General features: G+C 44.2%; 1 protein-coding gene across 5 annotated transcripts in view; it reads left to right on the top strand.

The window, feature by feature from the left end:
- The window catches only part of LOC143038122 (uncharacterized), an 84,477-nt gene that overhangs the window by 23,350 nt on the left and 41,947 nt on the right, over nucleotides 1-19,180 (top strand). For all 5 annotated transcript variants that reach the window (XR_012967547.1, XR_012967548.1, XR_012967549.1 and 2 more), the window contains exon 2: nucleotides 17,616-18,505. Coding sequence is in view for 2 of the 5 variants with exons in the window: in XM_076207119.1 (XP_076063234.1) it covers nucleotides 17,616-18,505 (890 nt within the window). In the remaining 3 variants the exon portion in view is untranslated. The remainder of the gene's footprint in view (nucleotides 1-17,615; nucleotides 18,506-19,180) is intronic.

Here is a 19,180-nt window from a genome sequence, read left to right as displayed (position 1 = left end):
AAACACGTAACAACATTCTGATTGATGCTTAATGCGAAAAACAAAAAAAGTAACGATGAGAAAACAGAGCGGCTTCGGATTGTAATCACAGATGGAAAAAAATGTTGAAGATATATTCCTTGGATGATTTGGAATCTGGTATCAGACATCCTATAATGTTTTTTTTTATTGAGCAAGAAAGGAGATGAAAGCAAATGGGAGAAGAGTATAATCTCACATGCCATCCTACGAGTAAGAGGAACCAGACCAAATTACGAAAGATACCATTACAGATAGGTCTTGCTGTTCATTTTACTCAAGAATATGGGTGTAAACATGTACTAAATGTTCTCTACCGTAGGTTGTGCATTTCCTATGATGAGGCATCATCTTTCAAGCATCAGTTGTGCAGCGTCCAAACGGCTCAAACTGACTCATTTACACAATTTGTATTCGACAATGCTGGTGTATACGTTTGTACCATCGATGAGTTCAACATTTTCATGTTAGGGATTCAGCGTGTCACTCCTAATGATTCTACAACGGACGAGCCTATCCCATGATTAAATCTCCTCAGGAGGTCAATTTGGTCAGTTCCTATCAAAGCCATTGAGAGTAAAAGTAAAAGAGGACTCTTGTTTTTTTTTTTTTTTTTTTAATCATTTTATCACGGACTCATGGGCGTGACAGAGATTCAGCAAGAATCAATCCAATATCCACCACTGTTTCAGTATCAAGGAAGGAATTTCAGTGGGTGTATGGAAAATGGCAAATGAAGACTGACTAGGTTGGCATGGTTACATGAAGATACTGCAGACCTGCGATATTGTTCCGCATCTCATACCTTCCATTAGCAAATGCTCCACCTACCGATTATGGCACCATATACACAGTACTTAACCAATTTGTGGAGAAATGCATAGAGCTGAAACAACGATGTTGCTTTGAAACGTTTGACAACCCTTGTATATCAAAACTCGTGACATTGTTGCAAAATTTGGACGGACATGTCAAGCCCTCGGTGTTGCATCTCCAAAAGGCGAGTGTTCAGACATCTATTCCGTGAGATTTCCTATTTGCCTTTGGTGGTCTGATCTCTCACTCGCCAGTCAATTTTATTCAGTTCAAAGAAACCACTGGAACTACGGACATGGTTAATTACATTCGCCGCTTGTTACTTAGTCGTTTATCCTTGCTATCCTCAGATGGTTTGATTCAGGCGAGGGACCCCTCCTCAGCTGAAGGGCTCGTTGAGCCTATGATTCCTTTCAATACATTTTTATATCTTAAACGGTTAATTTAGCTGCTGTCAGGCTATTTTATTCAGGTGAGGAAAACCCATCCGTAGCGAAAGGCTTTGTTAGTAGTTTAACAGTTTCGCAGCTTTGGGTCTAATTGCGTTTTTTGTTGGTTTGCGTATTGGGATAAGTCGTGCGAGAGGGAGAGGTGGGTGATGTGTCGGGTGAGTGGACGTAGTACGGGTGCTTTGTGTGGTGAGACGGACTCGTGGTCGCTCGCCCGGTGCCCCTCGGGCGTGTTTCGGCATAGGACTTGAGCGTATGCCGCCAGCGTGCATGCCTCATCTCACTTCTCCACGAACACCTCTGCCATCACAAACCTTCACCCAAATCTCGAGTTTGCCTTACAGTCGATGACGTTTTCTAGGTATGATATGTGAAGGCAGTATATAGCTAAGGTTTGCTTTGGAATAGTATCTACGTTAGTACAGATTGGATGTGTTAAAAATATATAATTAAGAATGCCAAGTCTACGTAGTATCACCTCGTGCCTTATACTGGCAGTGCGACATTTTCCAACCTTTCCGTTTTGTCCACGGAGGGAAGTACAGTATTGCAAGGTGATTATTTTACCAAGCCTTTATTATAGGACCGGGCTGAAGCCAGTAATTATGCTGAATGTCTAAACACGTAAGGTGAAAGCGACTGATTCAGGCACAGTATCCGCCACTGTTTTCATGGTAGTCGTATGGAATTGGCTGTCAAGTCAATTAACCTGAATGAGGAAAAGTAGTTTTGTATTTCATTTTCAGGGTTGTCAATGTGACTCCCAGGTACACTACGTACATATGGCGTGGTACGGTGTGATGCGACTGCCCGAGGAGGGAGGGAACAAGTGCATTCAATGTTACCAACCACACCGTATTAAGCAGTTCTGCACGTGTTGCTGCGCATGGAACAGGTGGTTGGTTGCCCACAAATTGTGTGTTCTGGCCATCCTGTCCATAGTCTGGCATGTACGGTGGAAATTCGACTTAATTGCAAGTTAAATTCGGGCGTTAGCCCTTGTGTCTGGAGAATTAATATAATTAAACATGTAACTAAAAAAATCAGGCGTACCAACAAAAATAATTTGCCACGGAATCGCATTTTTTTTTTTTTTGTCAAGTGTTAAATGCCGCAGGATTGCGTATATGTTGGAATATTTACGGTAGTGAAGACACATTAACCGTGTGGGTGTTTTATATATACAGTATTATGCTTAGTTGTGCTTGTGGATGTTGGCCGAGAAGGTAGAGAGGCTGGGGTTGGTACAGGGAAGGAATGGTGGGAGGCTGTGGCGGTATGTGTTGTGCGTGTTGGCCCACCGTGCGCACTGCTGCCGCAAGGGGTACTCAGAATTAATCTTGGTTCCTAGGTATTTAAATACTGTCTTATTTTACGTATAACAGTGTTTTATATGTAATAAGCAATTCAGTTGTGTTGTGTGATTCTTGTTATAGGTGACTAAGGGAAGAGTGTTTGGCGTCGTGACTTTAGCCCCGTAGGGGTGGAAACGTGGCAACGTCGACGAGCCCGAGACTGCTGTAACGTCACGTGCAGAACTATTGCCAACAGTCTTCATTCGTTTCCCGCTGGGTTTCGTACACGTAGAAGCCCCTTGGTCGTCTTCGTGCCTTCGCCACAGCTCCAGGGCTTGGCCGTCTGCCGTTCTCGTGTGTTGGTCCAGGGGTTGCACGCTCCCAGCCGTACCACCTGACGCATTTATAGTACAAGCAGACTTGCACGCACGTACGCGCTGTTGCTCATGGCGCCTTAACACTGGGTCTACGGCTTGCGCTAGTCCAGTTTGGACGAGAATCGGCGTTTTATTCGTAGTTCCTTTTTTTTCTACCCACTATGGGCATACGCAGGTGCTTTAGGCATAGACGGGTCTAGTGCTTGAGAGGGTACATTTTCTTCAGACATATCATATTTGTTAATTGCGAGCTGTAATACTATACATTCATCCATTGTTACTGGTCATTTCTTTTGTACCCCCTCCCCCCCCCCCAGTCACACGTACCCGCCTTCTGGAGCCGCCGTTATTGTTCGAATTGGCTGCTTTGTTTACACGAAATATCCAGACTAGCCCGATCACGTGGTAGGGGAGAGCATCCAGACTTGACTTTTACTTCGTCCCGGCCTCACCCTAGAGGCGAATCGACGATGACGGGGTCCGTCGGGAAGCGCGTGGTGCTACGGGTTAGAAGGCACTTGGGTTCCTCGCGTTCTGGTGGCCCTCACGATGGTTGTACGTGAGAAATGTTCAGGAAGCTTGGATGAAGGATGTTCGCATATGCTTGTAGATTCATTCACGGTCGTGACTGTAGAACGTCTTGTTTATACAGGACGCATGCTTGTGTGCGTGCTCGTGTGTAATTTTATTGATTTTAGCAACTTGGATGTGATGGCTAGTATTCATCTTGCACAGTACTTCACCTTGCCAAAGAATCACGGTTGCTTTGACTCGCTACGATATGCCTATGATGTATGGCGATTTCGAAAACATCCCCCCCCCCTACCCACCCAGTCGGGCGGTCTTGATTATCCATTGATATGATGCCCTTTGGTTTATTTTCTTCCAGTCTTCTGTGTAACACTTGCAGAAAGTGGCACTTTTACTTTCATTTCGGCTGCTGGTAGGTGTTGAAGGGGTTTTGGTAAATCTAGTAAACGCCTAACGGCCAACACTGAATACCAGGCAGCGAAGGGTATCTACATTCTGTACATTTCCTGAATCCCAGTATCTGATTCCGACAGCCCGGTACACTTGCCTCTAAGCCACATAGCGTTACCCAGAACAGTTTATATAAAGATTGCACGGATGTTACATGGTCACTAAAAGAACAGGACATGAAAATAGCGATAGGGTGGATAGAAGAAGGTAGGAAATGGTGCATGGATACATTGTGACCGACTGGAAGAGGAGTGACGGTTAACCCTTTCGTTGCGCTAGGTTTCCCTCGGCTGATTAAAATCGTCTGGTGACACGAGATATGGGAGTCAGCAGTAATGTCAGGGTTAAGGTTGTATGAGAAGAGTTGACAGACGTGATCGTAGGCGACTCGTATAATCAACGTGTAGTCATGTTGAAAAAGGATAAGTTGTGCGCGCACGTGTGTAAGCGAGTTTATATATATCTTATTACACTTAATTTGTTTGATTTAGTTGTACTGAATTAAGCATGAGCTCTTGATATTTAACGCCCTACGCAACGGTACATCCCGTGGTGTGTTTTAAAGTCGTGGCAGTAGCCAAAAATTTCTGAACTTGTGGTTTTGAACCCTATCTCATCAAGGGGAGGCACGAGGGCGATTGGAATAGTATGGCAGCAATCAGAGTAGAATAAACATGTAGTTTCAGAGAGAAGGCGATAACACTACCGAGGCCAGGGTGTAAGGAAAACGGTTATACGGTATGGAAGGGGTTGATCAAGACGCCTCAATTCCATGGCTACGGTGACGCCCTCATAGCTGGATTGAATAGTTTGAGATTAGCCAGAACAAAATTGATAGTTGCATCGTGTCGAGTTGTGTAGCACAAAATTCCATTGTATCCGGAGCAGACGGTGAATTGAATTCGGGAGAAGACTAGTTGGAACGGGAATAGTTGAGAGGGACAGCATCTTTTAATTTCCTGGATCACTTGATGATTAGTTGTGTTTAATATTTCAGGCCTTCCGGACATGATGCCACTTATCTTTTTATTTAAGTTACCGCTATTCGATTAATCATTACTCGTGTTAGCGTCATTTTTGTCTCAAGATCTTTATTACGGTGACGTCGCATTGACCGACCATTTCTTATTGTACGTTACAATGTAGAAGGGGGTAATAGGTTCTGTTCAGCTAGGGAACGTATTGTTCCGAATTGGTTCTGGATAATGACGTAAGGTTTCATTCAGCTTGGGCCTGTGACGTCATCGCGGCGAAGAGGGCTTTATCTGAAGAGTCAGTAGTACTTATTTAAAAGTGTAGGCTAACCCACGAACTTCCAGAGGGTCTTTAAAGACTAACAGGCATATTGTTTTAATACAAAACAGTTAGAAGAAACTAGATGCTTTACGGAGTTAATTTGGATTCTTCCTACCGATATGAACGTCGTTAGCTGTGGCGGGGCACTTGCACGTACATCAGCCTCCAGGCAGTAGTGTGATTCTCCCCATGGATCTCGGATCATGTGCTGGACACGTGATAGGTATTTATACTCCTATGACGTGTGTGTGCACGCGCGCATGCGAACGTGTGTGTGTGTGGTTCACCACCATGACCTTGGATCACGTGCTGGACTCGTGATTGACAGACCAGATGAGAGCTCATATATGACCGATCTATGGTTAATGTTTGTGTGTGTGTGTGTGTGTGCACGTGCGCGCGTGTGCGTGTGTGTATGCGTGCACATTAGGTAGACGGGGCGACACAGGCAGTTTCACAGGTCATCTATGCAATGTATCGCTAGCCTTGTCTTTCGTCATGTATTTTGTGTGTCGCCGGGCGATTTAATTAAATGAGGGTAATAATCTCTGCAGCTGGTCTAGCCAGTATTGAGTTGTACTTTATATCTTCATTTATTCTTTCTTCTGCCAGGCGAATCGATTTACTAAGGGAAACTCGTTCGGCAGTATTAAATTAAAATTAAGCAGTGCATTACATTTTATGAATATATTTTATCCGCCACAAAAAAAATATTTCACTAATCTAAGGGAAACTACATTCGGAGGTTGTTTATTCATGGGCATGAAACTTCAACGAATTTTTCTGCCTCCCCTCTCCCCCTCCACAACCCTCTTGTGGTGGACGGCCAAGTTGGCGAGCAGAGTTTGGATCCGTGGAGAGCAGGCCACGCGAAGGCAGGGCACGAGAGGACAGGCCGCCGCCGCCAACTCTGCCTGCCTGCCAGCCGCGCGTGCATACGTGATCCACTCGCTCTCTATTCGATTCATAAGTTGGCCGGTGTGCTCACACTCTGAAGTCTACCCATCCTTAAAGAATTTTGTGTCTGTTTTCAGAACGTGCTTAATAGTAGGCGTATTGTCCCCCTGCGTCTTTGTCGAACGCACAAAACCGTCGTTGGTACGGTCATGCCAGAGTTCAAATTTAACGGCTACTGGTGTCTGCTTTTGCTTGCCCCAGCAGGCCAAACACATGGGACAAAAGAACGACTATGGTTGCAGTTAAGCGCCTCCTGGCGCGAGAACCATATCAGTTTCAGACGATTTCTTTAGCTTCTGAAACGTCAGCTTGACCCCTCCCCCCCCACACACACCCTCGTTGCCGAGGGGGGGAGGACGTGAAGTGGTGGTGAGGAGCTTACGCAGACGGCGCGTAGCTACGACCGAAACAATCACTGTTAGGGTTCGATAACAGTCACTATTAGAAATCAGAGGTGTATTAGAACCTGCGAGTAGGAGGATGTGGCTTGGACGCTTTCGATTATTTTAGCTAAACGTGCACCTGAAGAAAAGTAGACTGACTGAGTATTTGCCACTCCATACGGAAAGGGATCTATTGGGGTTTGATACGTGTCTTGAATACATACATATACCAAGGCTTTTCCCCCCTTACAAGGGGGGTAGCCAAAAAGAAAAAGGCATAAAATCATTCCCACCCATTCCATCCCTGAATACACTCCACACCCCTCCACCCTCCCTCTTATCTTAGCACCTCCTGCACCTTAGCACCTTAGCACCTCCTGCACCTCATCCCTGCACCTTGTCCGCCCTGGGTCAGAAGCAGTGTCGCAAGACACAGCACATCCACAGCAAGGCCGCTTCATTAAATCGGCGACCCCCCCTCTCCGTCCCCCCATTGCATAAAATTAGAGGACGGGGAGAAATCCCTTCGGGCTGCGTCAAATTTTGCTCACACATACTACCTCACCGCCCATCCACCCGCCCATTCCACCTACGTGTCTTCAATACTCTAAAGAAAATTTATAACTAGTATTTTTTTCACTGAACACTGACCAGACGAATTAATAATATTTTTTTTTCTAGTAGTATGTAGAAACAATTTTGTCAACCTAAAATCACGAGGATGAAGTTACCGCAGAAACGTGCATGTACAAAATGTCACAGTATCAAGATTAGTTTGGATACGACATGTTGCCTTTCAACGAGTTGTTTTGTTCCCAATGCCTGTTCACGTGTGGGTTAATCATGTATATCTATTTATTTGTGCATTTTTGCTGCATCTGGCCTCTGTGAAAGTTATATATGGGGAATGGTAAATGAGAAATGGGGCAGCAGAAACGAAGGATAAAAAAAATGGACCAGCATTCCTGTGTGAGTTGAGATTGGTCTCCGAATATAAAAAGAGGACGGTCCGGATGGGTGCTGATGAAGTCTCTGATATACTAATTCCATTAAACTATGCAGTTTGTGCCCCGTGGACTGGAATAAAACAGTTTCGTGTACCTTTAAGAAAGAGGAACGGGTGGTTTGGTCTCGAATACGTGGACATGAAGGAAGTCTTGGGCAGGGCAAGGTCTAAGTAAACAGGTCTAACCGCTGGACCAGTTCTGCGCAGCTTCTGACGTCTTTTGGATGCGTCCATTTTCTCTTTGTGATACACTGAAGAAAACTGTGAAACGCCAAGGAAGACAGGAACTATAATATTTTATATATTATATATATATATATATATTATTTATCATATATATTATATATTCATATAGATAGACAGGAACTATAATATTTTATATATATTTAATATATATATATTATATAATATTTGTCAGAATATAACTAATTGAGTGGAGCGGTGCGAGCGAAGGCGGCGACGTCATTTTCGAACGACGGACCAGCTTCAACTGACAGCTATAGGACCCGCTAACCCCACTTTGTACAGCCAGGTGACGTTCACGGGCCCGCTGCGCCAACTCCCTCGAAATTCGGTCGGAAGTGGTTAGACCTTATATTCTTAGATCTTGGGCAGGGCACCGTTTATGAATCCTCCGAAAAGGGAACGAAATAGCGTGAGGCGTGTAAAACGTTGGTGTTGGTGAGAGATTTTTGGAAGGGAGAGGAGAAAAAGCATGATGGATAAACAGAAGCTCAAGACAGTGATCATAGGGATATATGAAGAAAACTTAGATGCAATGAAAAATAAAAACTAAACGATAGAGGCAATGAAAAATAAAAAATAAACGATAGGGGATGTGTAACCATGATGAATAAACACAATAGCATTTTTACTCCATTCACAGTAGAGACTGAACATGGCCGATGTGGCGAGAGGATGTTAAAAAAATGAAAGTACAAGAATGATATTGGAATGGAATTGGCTTTTGAGCTTAGTAGTTAGTAGAACAATTCCATACAATAAAATTATTTCAAGGGAAATTGATGATTAATCTGAAAAAATCAGGATTATGACTACATAGTTTTAGTCAAACTTAGCTCTGTTTTACTTTTTTTAAATTGTGCTCTACAGTGATACTATTTAAAGTTATGCACAATTTAAGCCAATATCACTTATGTTAGCAGGTCATTCCATTTGTGATAAAAATATTTTTTTTTACTTTCTTAATTGCTCATATTCAATTGAAGCTTGATATACGCTCACGTTTTCCAAGTAGCCTACATGTTGCATTCGTTAAATTCCACCACGCATACATTCACTTATCCCTTCTTCCCTCCAGTGTAATAAATACTTAAGCCTAACCTAGTAAATTAGCTTTTAGTTTGTACAGTTTCATGATTTAATTTGACTGTCCTCTTTTTGGTGTGGGTTCCTAGTTGCTGTGACATACCCTGTACCATATTGTAGATCATATTGTAAAACATTTTCTTCATAAGTATGTGTGTAAATATAGTGTGAGCCTCAGGTTCCGGTATTTAACATGCACACCCAGATCCTTTCTTATTTGGATTTTTGTATCAGTAACTTCCATTATATACACGCGCGTGCGCACACACACACACACACACACACACACACACACACACACACACACACACACACACACATATATATATATATATATATATATATATATATATATATATATATATATGTGTGTGTGCGTGTGCGTGTGCCTGTGCCTGCTAGGCTGTAGTCTTGCCCCACGTTGGGCAGCCAAATGTTAGGCTGGTTAAAGGCAAACTCTGATGGAGAGAATTTGTTTATTTAGAGATGAAAGTTGGACGTCAAATAATGATCGCTCTCTTTAAGTGCGAGAGAAGGTGTGTGTGTGTGTGTGGGGGGGGGGGTTGGATAGACGGTGAGGGAGGTGACGACCGTGTTTCAAGTCTTCCAACTTGGTTTGCTTGCGGGGCAAACAGACAGCGAGTCAGGCTCACAGTATGATGATCCGAAGCGATCTGAATCTTCGACGTTCGTCTGGTCTTTATACACACGGGCAAATGGCGTGAGGTCAAGTGTGATGAACATAACATAAGAACATAAGAATGAAGGAGACTCCAAGAGACCATAAGGCCTACACAAGGTAGCTCCATATCCATCACCACCTGTCAGCCCCATCCATAAATTTGCCTAGCCGATTCTTAAAACAACTGATAGTTTCAGCGCTCATTGCATGGTTGTTAAGTCTATTCCATTCGTTGACTACCCTATTAGTAAACCAATTTTTGCTTATTTCCTTATATCTAAATTTGTCCAGTTCAAATCCATTACTGCGAGTCCTGCCCTGTTGTTTAGATATGATGACCTTGTTTGCATCACCCTTGTTAAAGCCTTTGATCCACTTGAACACCTCTATTAGATCAACACGCACTCTGCGTCTTTCCAGAGAGTGTAAATTAAGGTCGCAAGGCAAATTTCTGAGTCCATGTATCATTTTGGTCATTCTTCTCTACTGAGTCTAGTGAATGTATATCCATTCTTTAGGACGGAGACCAAAACTGTACCGCATAGCCAAGGATGGGTCTAACTATCGCTAGATAGAGTTTGATAATTACCTCTGCTTTATTTCTGGCGCTAATGTACAGTTTCCTGGTTTTAAGGTCAGGACTCACTGAAACTCCCAAGTCGCTCTCGCACTCGTTTTTCTCTAAAAACGTGTTATCTAAGCTGTATCTATTTCGGGGTTGTGTAGCCCTACGTTTAACACGCTACACTTAGAGATATTGGAGGTTATTTGCCATTTCACCGACCATGTGAACAATTTGTTAAGATCATCCTGCAGAATCTCTGCGTCGTCTATTGACCTAATTAGGCGTCCCATTTTAGTGTCATCCGCGAACTTACTAACATCACTATCCCATCGTTTAGGTCGTTCTAAGTACATAATGAACAACAAGGGACCCAAAACCGAGCCCTGGGGAACCCCACTAGTAACATTGCCCCACCTGGATTTTACTCCATTTATGGTGACCCGCTGTTTTCTGTTACTGATGCGTGGGGAGTCGGGCGCAAAACATTCTTAGGCTGGTGACTTACGAAGACAGAGGGTATGCGTTTCTTAATGAATCCAGTGTTCATCATCACGTGGTCAGATGAAGCTCTGATTGAGTCATTGCTGGGGCTGATGCTAGTACTGCACGCGTTCCCCAAGGAGGCCTTTTCTGGGTCACGCGGTTGGTCGAGGCGCTGGTTAGTCATCGCTAAAATTTGACAGCATCCACCGTAGGCTGGTGAACTGCACGTGCGTTACCTCAAGGAGGCTTTGTCCCACCCGTGGGCTTCAAGGAAGCTTTGGTTGAGTCACGGAGACGGGTGGCACAAGCGTGTCCGCATGGGGCCTCTTGCAGGTCGGCAAGGTCGTGGGACGGACCAGAGAAGAGTTGAGGACGGAGGAGTGAGGAGAACCGAGGAGGGAAGACTAGAAGTGAGGGCAACTTCCTAGCACGCCCCCACGGAAGTCGAGGCTGGAAGTGAAGTCGTGTGGAGCCTCAACAAGGAATCGTAAAGGGAGTTGTCCTCACGACGGGGCTGAAGGCGGGGTTGGAACTGGCTGTCAGATTGGAAGGGTAGCAGCAGATGACGGTCCGTTTGCCACATAGTACCTAGCCTCGGGACGCTGGGCTATTACCGTGGGACCGGAGTTGTATTGTATGTCTTGAAGAAGTTGTTGTACCTCGGGTGGCTGCCCAGGGGATCTCGTACCTGGAACGCGTCATGGGATCACTTCGAAGGGTGGCATTGGAGCGTGGTTGCCAAATCTCCCTGGGAAGATAGACACTTGAGAATGGTCGTGGTTAGCGGGTGGGGGCGTTAGGTCACCCAGGTCATCCATCGTGGACTTGACAGTCGAGGTTGCTAGTCGTCAGCTTTACCGGAGTCGAGGTGTGGGACTCGTGATCTCCGTTGAGCGTATGGGTGGGTCAAGGTGGGGACGCAACAGTCGGTGCGGCGACTGTCGATCTGATGGTAGTCGAGCGGTAGAGCAGGGGATCGAGGGCTCCAAACGTTGGTCAGCCAGAATTATGCTGACTGATGCAAAATTTGATTGAGAGTTGGTTTTATTTAGCAATGAATGTTGGGTGCCAGTGTTATGATAGGGCTTGCTCTAAGGACGAGAAAAAGGGGAGGAGACGAGACGGCGAGGGAGGTGACGACTGTGAGTTTCAAGTCGTGTTTCAACTTGGTCTGCTTGCGAGGGAGGGGGAGGTGGAGGGGGGGTGAGAAGGCAAGGAGCAGCGAGCCAGGCTCACATATGATGCTCCGAGGCAATATGAATCTTCGGTGTTCGTCCTCCTTATAAACACGGGCAGGTCATGACCCGTGATCCATTTGGGCGTAAGGTCAAGTGTGATGCGTGGAAAGTTGGAGGCAGAACGTTCTTACACCGGTGACTCACGAAGACTGAAGGTATGCATTCCTCAATGAATCCAGTGTTCATCACGTGGCTGGCCAAGGTGCAGGTTAGTCATAGCTGGCCGAAGTTGGTACTACACGTATGTTCCTCAAGGAGGCTTTGCCCCACCCGTGGGTATCAAGGAAGCTTTGGGTCGAGTCACTCGGCTGGGTGGAGCGAGCGTGTCCCATTGGACCATTTACAGGTCAGTAAGGTCGTGAGATGGGCAGAAAAGGGGGTGAGGACGGGAGTGAGGACTGCTTTCTGACAGTACACATACACACACGCACACACACACACACACACACACACTCACACACACACACACACACACACACACACACACACACACATATATATATATATATATATATATATATATATATATATATATATATATATATACATTATATTGTATACTAATTTGTCACGATGAATAATCATCATATCTATGTATGTATTTATGTATGTGTAGAATTCGAATAAGGTGAGGCTGAGAGCGTGGGTGGAATGAGCTGGCAGGCAAGTAGGGTTGATAAAAAAGTATTGAGATAGTTTGGGGCACGGGGAGAATGAGGAGGAAAGACTAGTAAAAAGTCTGTGGAACGCAGAAGTGGATGGAGTGAACGTAAAGGAAAGACCGAATAGGATGGCTGAGGTGTAGTGGGCCTTCGGTTGATGGAAGGGAGAGGGCAAGAGATAGGTGTGAGTGGAGAGTAGTTGTGAATGGATGATAAATTGACGTGGTCCGAAGGGATGTCTCTTTGTCTGTTCCGTAATTCCTTGAGTAGATGCTGAGGGGAGGGTCTCCAGGTAATGAAGGGGTGGGAATTAGTTTCGGTTTTCGGGATCTGCTGTGGAGGTGCTGTCTTGCTGTATTCCATCAGAACCGAGCAGTGGGTGGAGACAGGGATGACCCACAAGGAGCTAAAGTTGAAGGGACAATAAATGGGTGTTGGGTGATTGTAGGATGGGTGAAGGTAGAGTGTATGCAGTGACTAGGTCACCCCCGTTTAAAGGGGAAAGGGCCTTTTGGTTAGTATCTGTGTGTATGAATATATATATATATATATATATATATATATTATATATATATATATATATATATTTATATATATATAAATATATATAATTGTGTGTGTGTGTGTTGTATCTTGTTCCTCCAAACAGCCATTGCTGGTGACTATACTCCTTGACCGGGTTATGGCTAATTTAATCATGTCGTAGGTTGATAAAGTAAAGACAATTCTCACGCATGTACCCTCCCACTCCTTGCGTGCTGGGTGGCCCTCATCCTCTTTTTTTAGTTGCCGCCAATATATTTTATTTCCGTGGCATTCACCTGTCCCAAGGAACCCCTTCCGTACCGGTTGGCACTTGGCCTTTTGTTTGTGGAGCCGTCATAGGCTCCCATCTCGAGTAACAACATTCCTTTGGTGAAGTTGGCGGGTGGAGCTGGCTGACACTTGTTCTTTTACCCTGGCCGCCGACAAGCTGCCTCGCCTATACCACTCCAGTGTTTATATACTCCCTTTTCTCCTGAAGGGATGTCACGGAGATCATTGAAATAGCCTGGTTTAAGGCATGCTAAGAACTTGGGTGGATCACGGTATGGAAGGAATGAATGTCTTCACCAAATGTGTTTGCATTTTGTTTTTTCATTTCGGTTTTGTCTGTCCTCTGTTTTATTCGCAGTACACTGACTGTGAACAATGAACAACACCTGTCAAATCTTCAGACCCAACGGGCATTGTATACATATAAAGGGCTCAGTGTGTATAATGCCTATGTGTATAGGAAGGTTGGTTTCGCTTGGAATGGAACCATCTGGTCTTCCCAGTAATGTAGCATAATTTGCAAACGTGTGTATTTACACGCGTGTGCTTGTGTGTGTGTGTACGTGTATGTGAAGTCCGTCGTTTGTATGCGTGCCTTTCAGACATGCGGCAAACGTGTACAGAAGGGCCTATTGATCGCACGCGCCACGCACGTGCAGTATAGCCTCCTCCAACTTCCCCCTCCCCACCTTATCTCACCCCTTCTCCGTTGCGTTCTCTCTGCCTCCTCGATTCCTTTTATGTATACCCTTCCATCATACCATTCCAACACCTATCTCCTCCTCTCCGTGCTCCTTCTCCTCCTCCCCATTAGCATCGTCATCATCATCATTATCATCATCATCATCATCATCATCATCATCATCATCATCATCATCATTATCATCATCATCTTCTTTTTCTTCTTCCTACCTCCTCTCTTTCTACCTCTTTCCCACGTTTTCTTCCCTCTCTCCCTGCTCCCTCCCTCTCCTCTCCACCTTCACCTTCTCTACGCCTCCTTTAACATTTCGCCTCACCCGTCCGCCATTCTACGTCTAAAGCTGATTCTCTTTCCCATAGAACCATTCCTCCCTATTTTCTCGTATCTCGGTGCACCATCGTCTCCATCTTCCCATCGTCTTCTAACGTCTTCGTCATTTATACTTCCGTTCCTCACTGCACCCGAGGTCCCCTCCCTCCCTCCTTCCCTCCCTTGCACTCTACGGGGAACTCTGTGACCCGGCCCCTTGTGCAAAGTCTTCTCCACTTTGTATCTCGGGTGAAACTACAACTGATGATGATAGTGACTCGAGTGTAGCATCGCCTGAAATAGATACCCTCACCCCACCCCACCCCTCCCCTTCTCCCTCGATCTAAACGAAGGGTTCTTCCTGTTGGCAGGTTAAACCGTAAATGAAGGCAGGATTCGCGGGGGAAGATGTATCCCACTGAGTTTCGAACCCCCTTGTCCTGAGAGGGTACAGCGGTAGCAAATGAAGGTTCATGGTTGCTGTCTTTGTGTACCTGGACAGGGATCGAAACAAAGGGAAATATAGACTTGTATTTAGAGTCCGGCGTATGTGCATCTCCCACCGTATAGCTCACCATATCCTCTTGATTTTAGATCTTTACGTTCAGTCTCCATCATTCCCTTCGCGTGTCTATATTTCGTCCTCTTCCAGATTGTTATGATTCTTGTGAATCTTTCTTAAGATTCGACTAGGATTTATCAAAGGTTTGGATCCTACTCCCGTATTAGTCCATCAAAATCTCCCGACACCTCTGTGTACGTTCTGCCCTCAAGTAACCAGTGCTTATTGATGGCCACGGTGAATTTGACGTCTTCAGATGTGAAATGACACTTGATCTGGTTAAGTATCAGGAGCTGAGGGGCAAATTCCGGTCTGAAAGGCGTTTATATAAATTAAGTCCATTTTTGCGATTTTTTCTTCTTTTTAAGTTGTAAGATAACTTTAAAAAGGGTCTGCCAATAATGTAGGGACAGTCAACTCTTAATGATCAGTACATTCTGATAACAGTTGCTACATTTTTCAAGTCTATTGTAAAGTATTGATGTTTCCCAGGCTTTGATCGATCTTGCACAGCCACCTTAACAGATGGTGCCATAGCCCTCACAGACCCTCCAACGTCTTCGTGAGAATATAGTCGTATGGTGTTGGCAGGCACAATAATAAGTGCAACATTATAGCGAAGGGATTAATCGATGTATATTGAAGTACATGAAGTATGATGAAGGACTTTTTATTTCACTTTATTTTGGGGGGTTCTACTGGCTTATTTTTACGTATATTTCTACTAAGGCGTCTTGTATGAACATGTATTGAACTAAGTTTTGTAATGCAAATTATGATATGAAGTATATTTGGAAACAAACATCATTATGAATATGTGTTATTATTTATTTCGGCATAAATGTTATTTTCATTTTCGGTCCTGTAGCTCAGGCCAGAATTAATAATAAACTTATATAACACGGATACCAGTTTTATTGCTATAATGCCGGCTTTTCTATATCTTGACAACTAAACTTGAATTATGGACCGCGGGAAAAATTGCAACAAAGTAAATGAGAGAAAAAGAACAGCAGTGGAAATGAAAATGGATACATAATTAGATATTACATTTTTAAGTTCTGTATCGTGTATCGCACCGAAATGAAAAAAAAAGTGAAAATTGCTGGCTAGTAAATATTTTTCCGGCCTTGGAAAGCAAAGGCCACTAGTAACCTGGTCTAATAATGTAATAATGGTACAACATATTATAGTATAATGTGATAAATATCCAAGGCCCATTCCTCGTAATAAAGTAATATTTAAAAGAAATAATGAATTAAATGTCTTGTATTGCCATCAATTGGTGGATCACTGCAATGTCTGAATCCACACTGACCCTTTTACAATATTATTATGGTTCTTGTGGCCATGTAGCAGCGTAGTTAATAGGAAAATATGAGCAAAACGTTAAGATGAACCGCCGAAAGCAACGCGAAAAAAATTAACTCCAATCTACCTATATTTTCTTGGGGAGAAAATATAGAAATTCAAGAATCGGTTGCATATCGCCTAGAATTTTCTTCGTGTAGTACGTGGTCCCAGGATTTTGGTTGTCGGTTGACGTTGTCATAGTCACGTACTCAACTTCTGTTTCCAAAGGTGCTTCTGCGGCAGTAGTCACGTGACGCCGACATTATGCCGTAGTCTTCTTTGCTGTCTCCATCGTCGTCGCCTTCAGCTTCGTCTTCTTTTTCTGTCATTTTCGTCTTCGTAGTCTTCATCATCAACTTTTTTTCCTCGCCTCCTGTTTTTTTTTCTCCTCGTCTTCTGTTATTCTTCTTCTTTCATCCTATTTTTCGTCCTCTTCCTTCTCTTTTCTCCTCATCGTCATGCATGTGCTCCCCCTCCTTCCCCTCAACCTGTATGGGATATTAACGGTACTAATTTATGCTTTCAATCTTCACTGACCCAGTACAGACGAGTGTAGCGTTTTTAATATGATTTTTCAGTAACAGCTCCTTAAAGAAAACAATTTTTATCGTGTACTAACCCTCCGTCCTGTTACTTTTCTTAAATATCTCATTTACCAGTTCTATGACTCACCTCTTTGGCGAAATATTGCCCAAAAGGATATAAACGGTGATTGTAATTTCGTCGGCGATAATTATCGCCGACGAAATTACAATGCAGACCTTTCCTTGCTCCTTTTCTTCATCCTCACCCTCATCTTGACCTTCCTCTTCCTCCTCTTCTTCTTTTCCTCATTCTTCTCTTCATTATTCACCCCTCCTCCTCCTCCTCCTCCTCCTCCTCCTCCTCCTCTTCCTCCTCCTGTTCCTCCTGTTCCTCCCCTTTTCTTTCTCCTTTTCTGCCTTTTCCACCACTTCCTCCTCTCCCTCCTCTTCTGCCTTTTCCTTCTCTCCCTCCTCTTCCTCCTCTTCCTCCTCTTTCTCCTCTTCCTCATCTCCCTCCTCTTTCTCCTCTTCCTCATCTCCCTCATCCCTTTCCTCCTCTTCATCTTCTCCGCCTCTTCCTTATCTTCCCCCTCTTCCCTCTTCCCCCCTCTTCCCTCTTCCTTATTTTCCCCCTCTTCCTCCTCTTCCTCATCTTCCATCTCCTCTCCCTTCTCTGTGGGAAGTTATAATCAGTAGATGGCAACTGACACTTTGCAGCTCTTCAATATCTTTGGTACATTCTTTTGTATTTAATTCTTATGTGATTCTGTAACTGCAAAAGATAAATAGTCTTATTTTATTTACTTTTCAGGTGAAGGAGGGGATATGGCTGAAGGAACAACAGTGGAGAAGATAAGGAGGGACAGGAGGCATGGGAGGACAACAACGAGCCATGAAAATAGTAAAACCTCAAGACAGCTTACGCACCATAGACATGGGAAAAAACAAAATCAGCAACTCAAAGCTCAACAAGACAAGCGAGATGGAAACAGAAATCCTGTAGCACTCAGAGAAGCAAGAGTACCCACTAATGGAGAGGTAGTTCTAAAGGAAGCCAGCCACTCCATTGTACCTCTGGCTCCTCAGGGCCAGGTTTATGTTGTTCCAGTGTCCAGTACAAACTCAGTCTCGGTTGTTGTCACTACCCCTGTGAATACAAGCTCTGCCATTCAAACAGAACAAGTCTTTGATGGGAACATTGTAAGTTTATCTCAACAGGAACTCAGTGTAGTGGAAAATGGGAGAGATCAAGATGAAACTGTAGAGGTGCAAATTGAAGGGGAGGAGGGCATTGCCATAACTTCAGTGCCATCAAGTGCCATCAGCCTTCTTACTCTGGCCACCAGTGCCGTGGCTCAGCCCCGTTTGGCCACACCACCTCCACCATTTCCTACCCCACCGCCCTTCACGCAGATTCATCAGCAACTCCAGTCAGAAGGCAGTATACAAGATCAGGTGCAAGAGACCTCAAAGGTGAATCAGGGTGAGACATGGCCTTTGCAAATGGATCATCACGAGGATGACCCAGGGTCTGGGAATGGTGGAGAGGAGCAACTACAGGAAGGGGATCCTGCCAGGTCTCCCATGTCTGTTGAAGAGGGTAAGGCAGCTGGTGAACAATATCCCTTCAGTTGTCCAGTATGTCAAGAAGGATTTCGTTCTAAACGCTCATTTAATGCTCACATCATTGTGCACTGCCAGGTAAGTTTTTAAGAAATTGTGTTTTAATGTGCATTATTAAGTGTAATCCTACCAAGTTAATTATAGATGATGATATGGTTTAACATCACAAACGTCTCCCATCAGAAGGCTCAGATGGTGCCCCTTACAGAGGACTTTGTAGATACCGTCTCAAAACAAGTATTCCAAAACTAACCTTCAAACTCCAAATTTCACCAAATTCCTCCAGACATCAGCCCTACAGAGAAATCTATCTCGCAACCAATAGGAACCACACTAGCAAGACAGGCTGGCCACTGAAGCAAATCACACCGAATGTAATCGCTACACAAAAGACAGTAGACACCCCATCCTTTGTTGACATACCCATATGGAGACCAAAATCTTCCCCATAGCACTAAATGAAAATGACAGGAACACAATTCTATGCCAGAATCCTTAACACCTCACACCCATCACACTACATCTCTCAAGCACCATCAACAGAACACAACAAAAATCTATACCAGCATCATACTACTCAAACATATATAACAATGTACCAGCTGTACAAAAAAAAAATATATCAAGACAGACCACCAAACTCGGTACAACAACCCCTAGACATAAACCCCACAGGAAAAAATGCCACAACTAGTAAGAACCACATTGGCACATTTGCTTTCAGGACATCATCCAGCATCAGCACCAACACAA

Source organism: Oratosquilla oratoria, chromosome 23 (genome assembly GCF_046742065.1).
Source record: "Oratosquilla oratoria isolate Oo_2021 chromosome 23, ASM4674206v1, whole genome shotgun sequence".
Taxonomy (NCBI): domain Eukaryota; kingdom Metazoa; phylum Arthropoda; class Malacostraca; order Stomatopoda; family Squillidae; genus Oratosquilla; species Oratosquilla oratoria.
The sequence above is the reverse complement of the archived record's forward strand: the minus strand, read 5'-3'. Positions and strand labels throughout refer to the sequence as shown.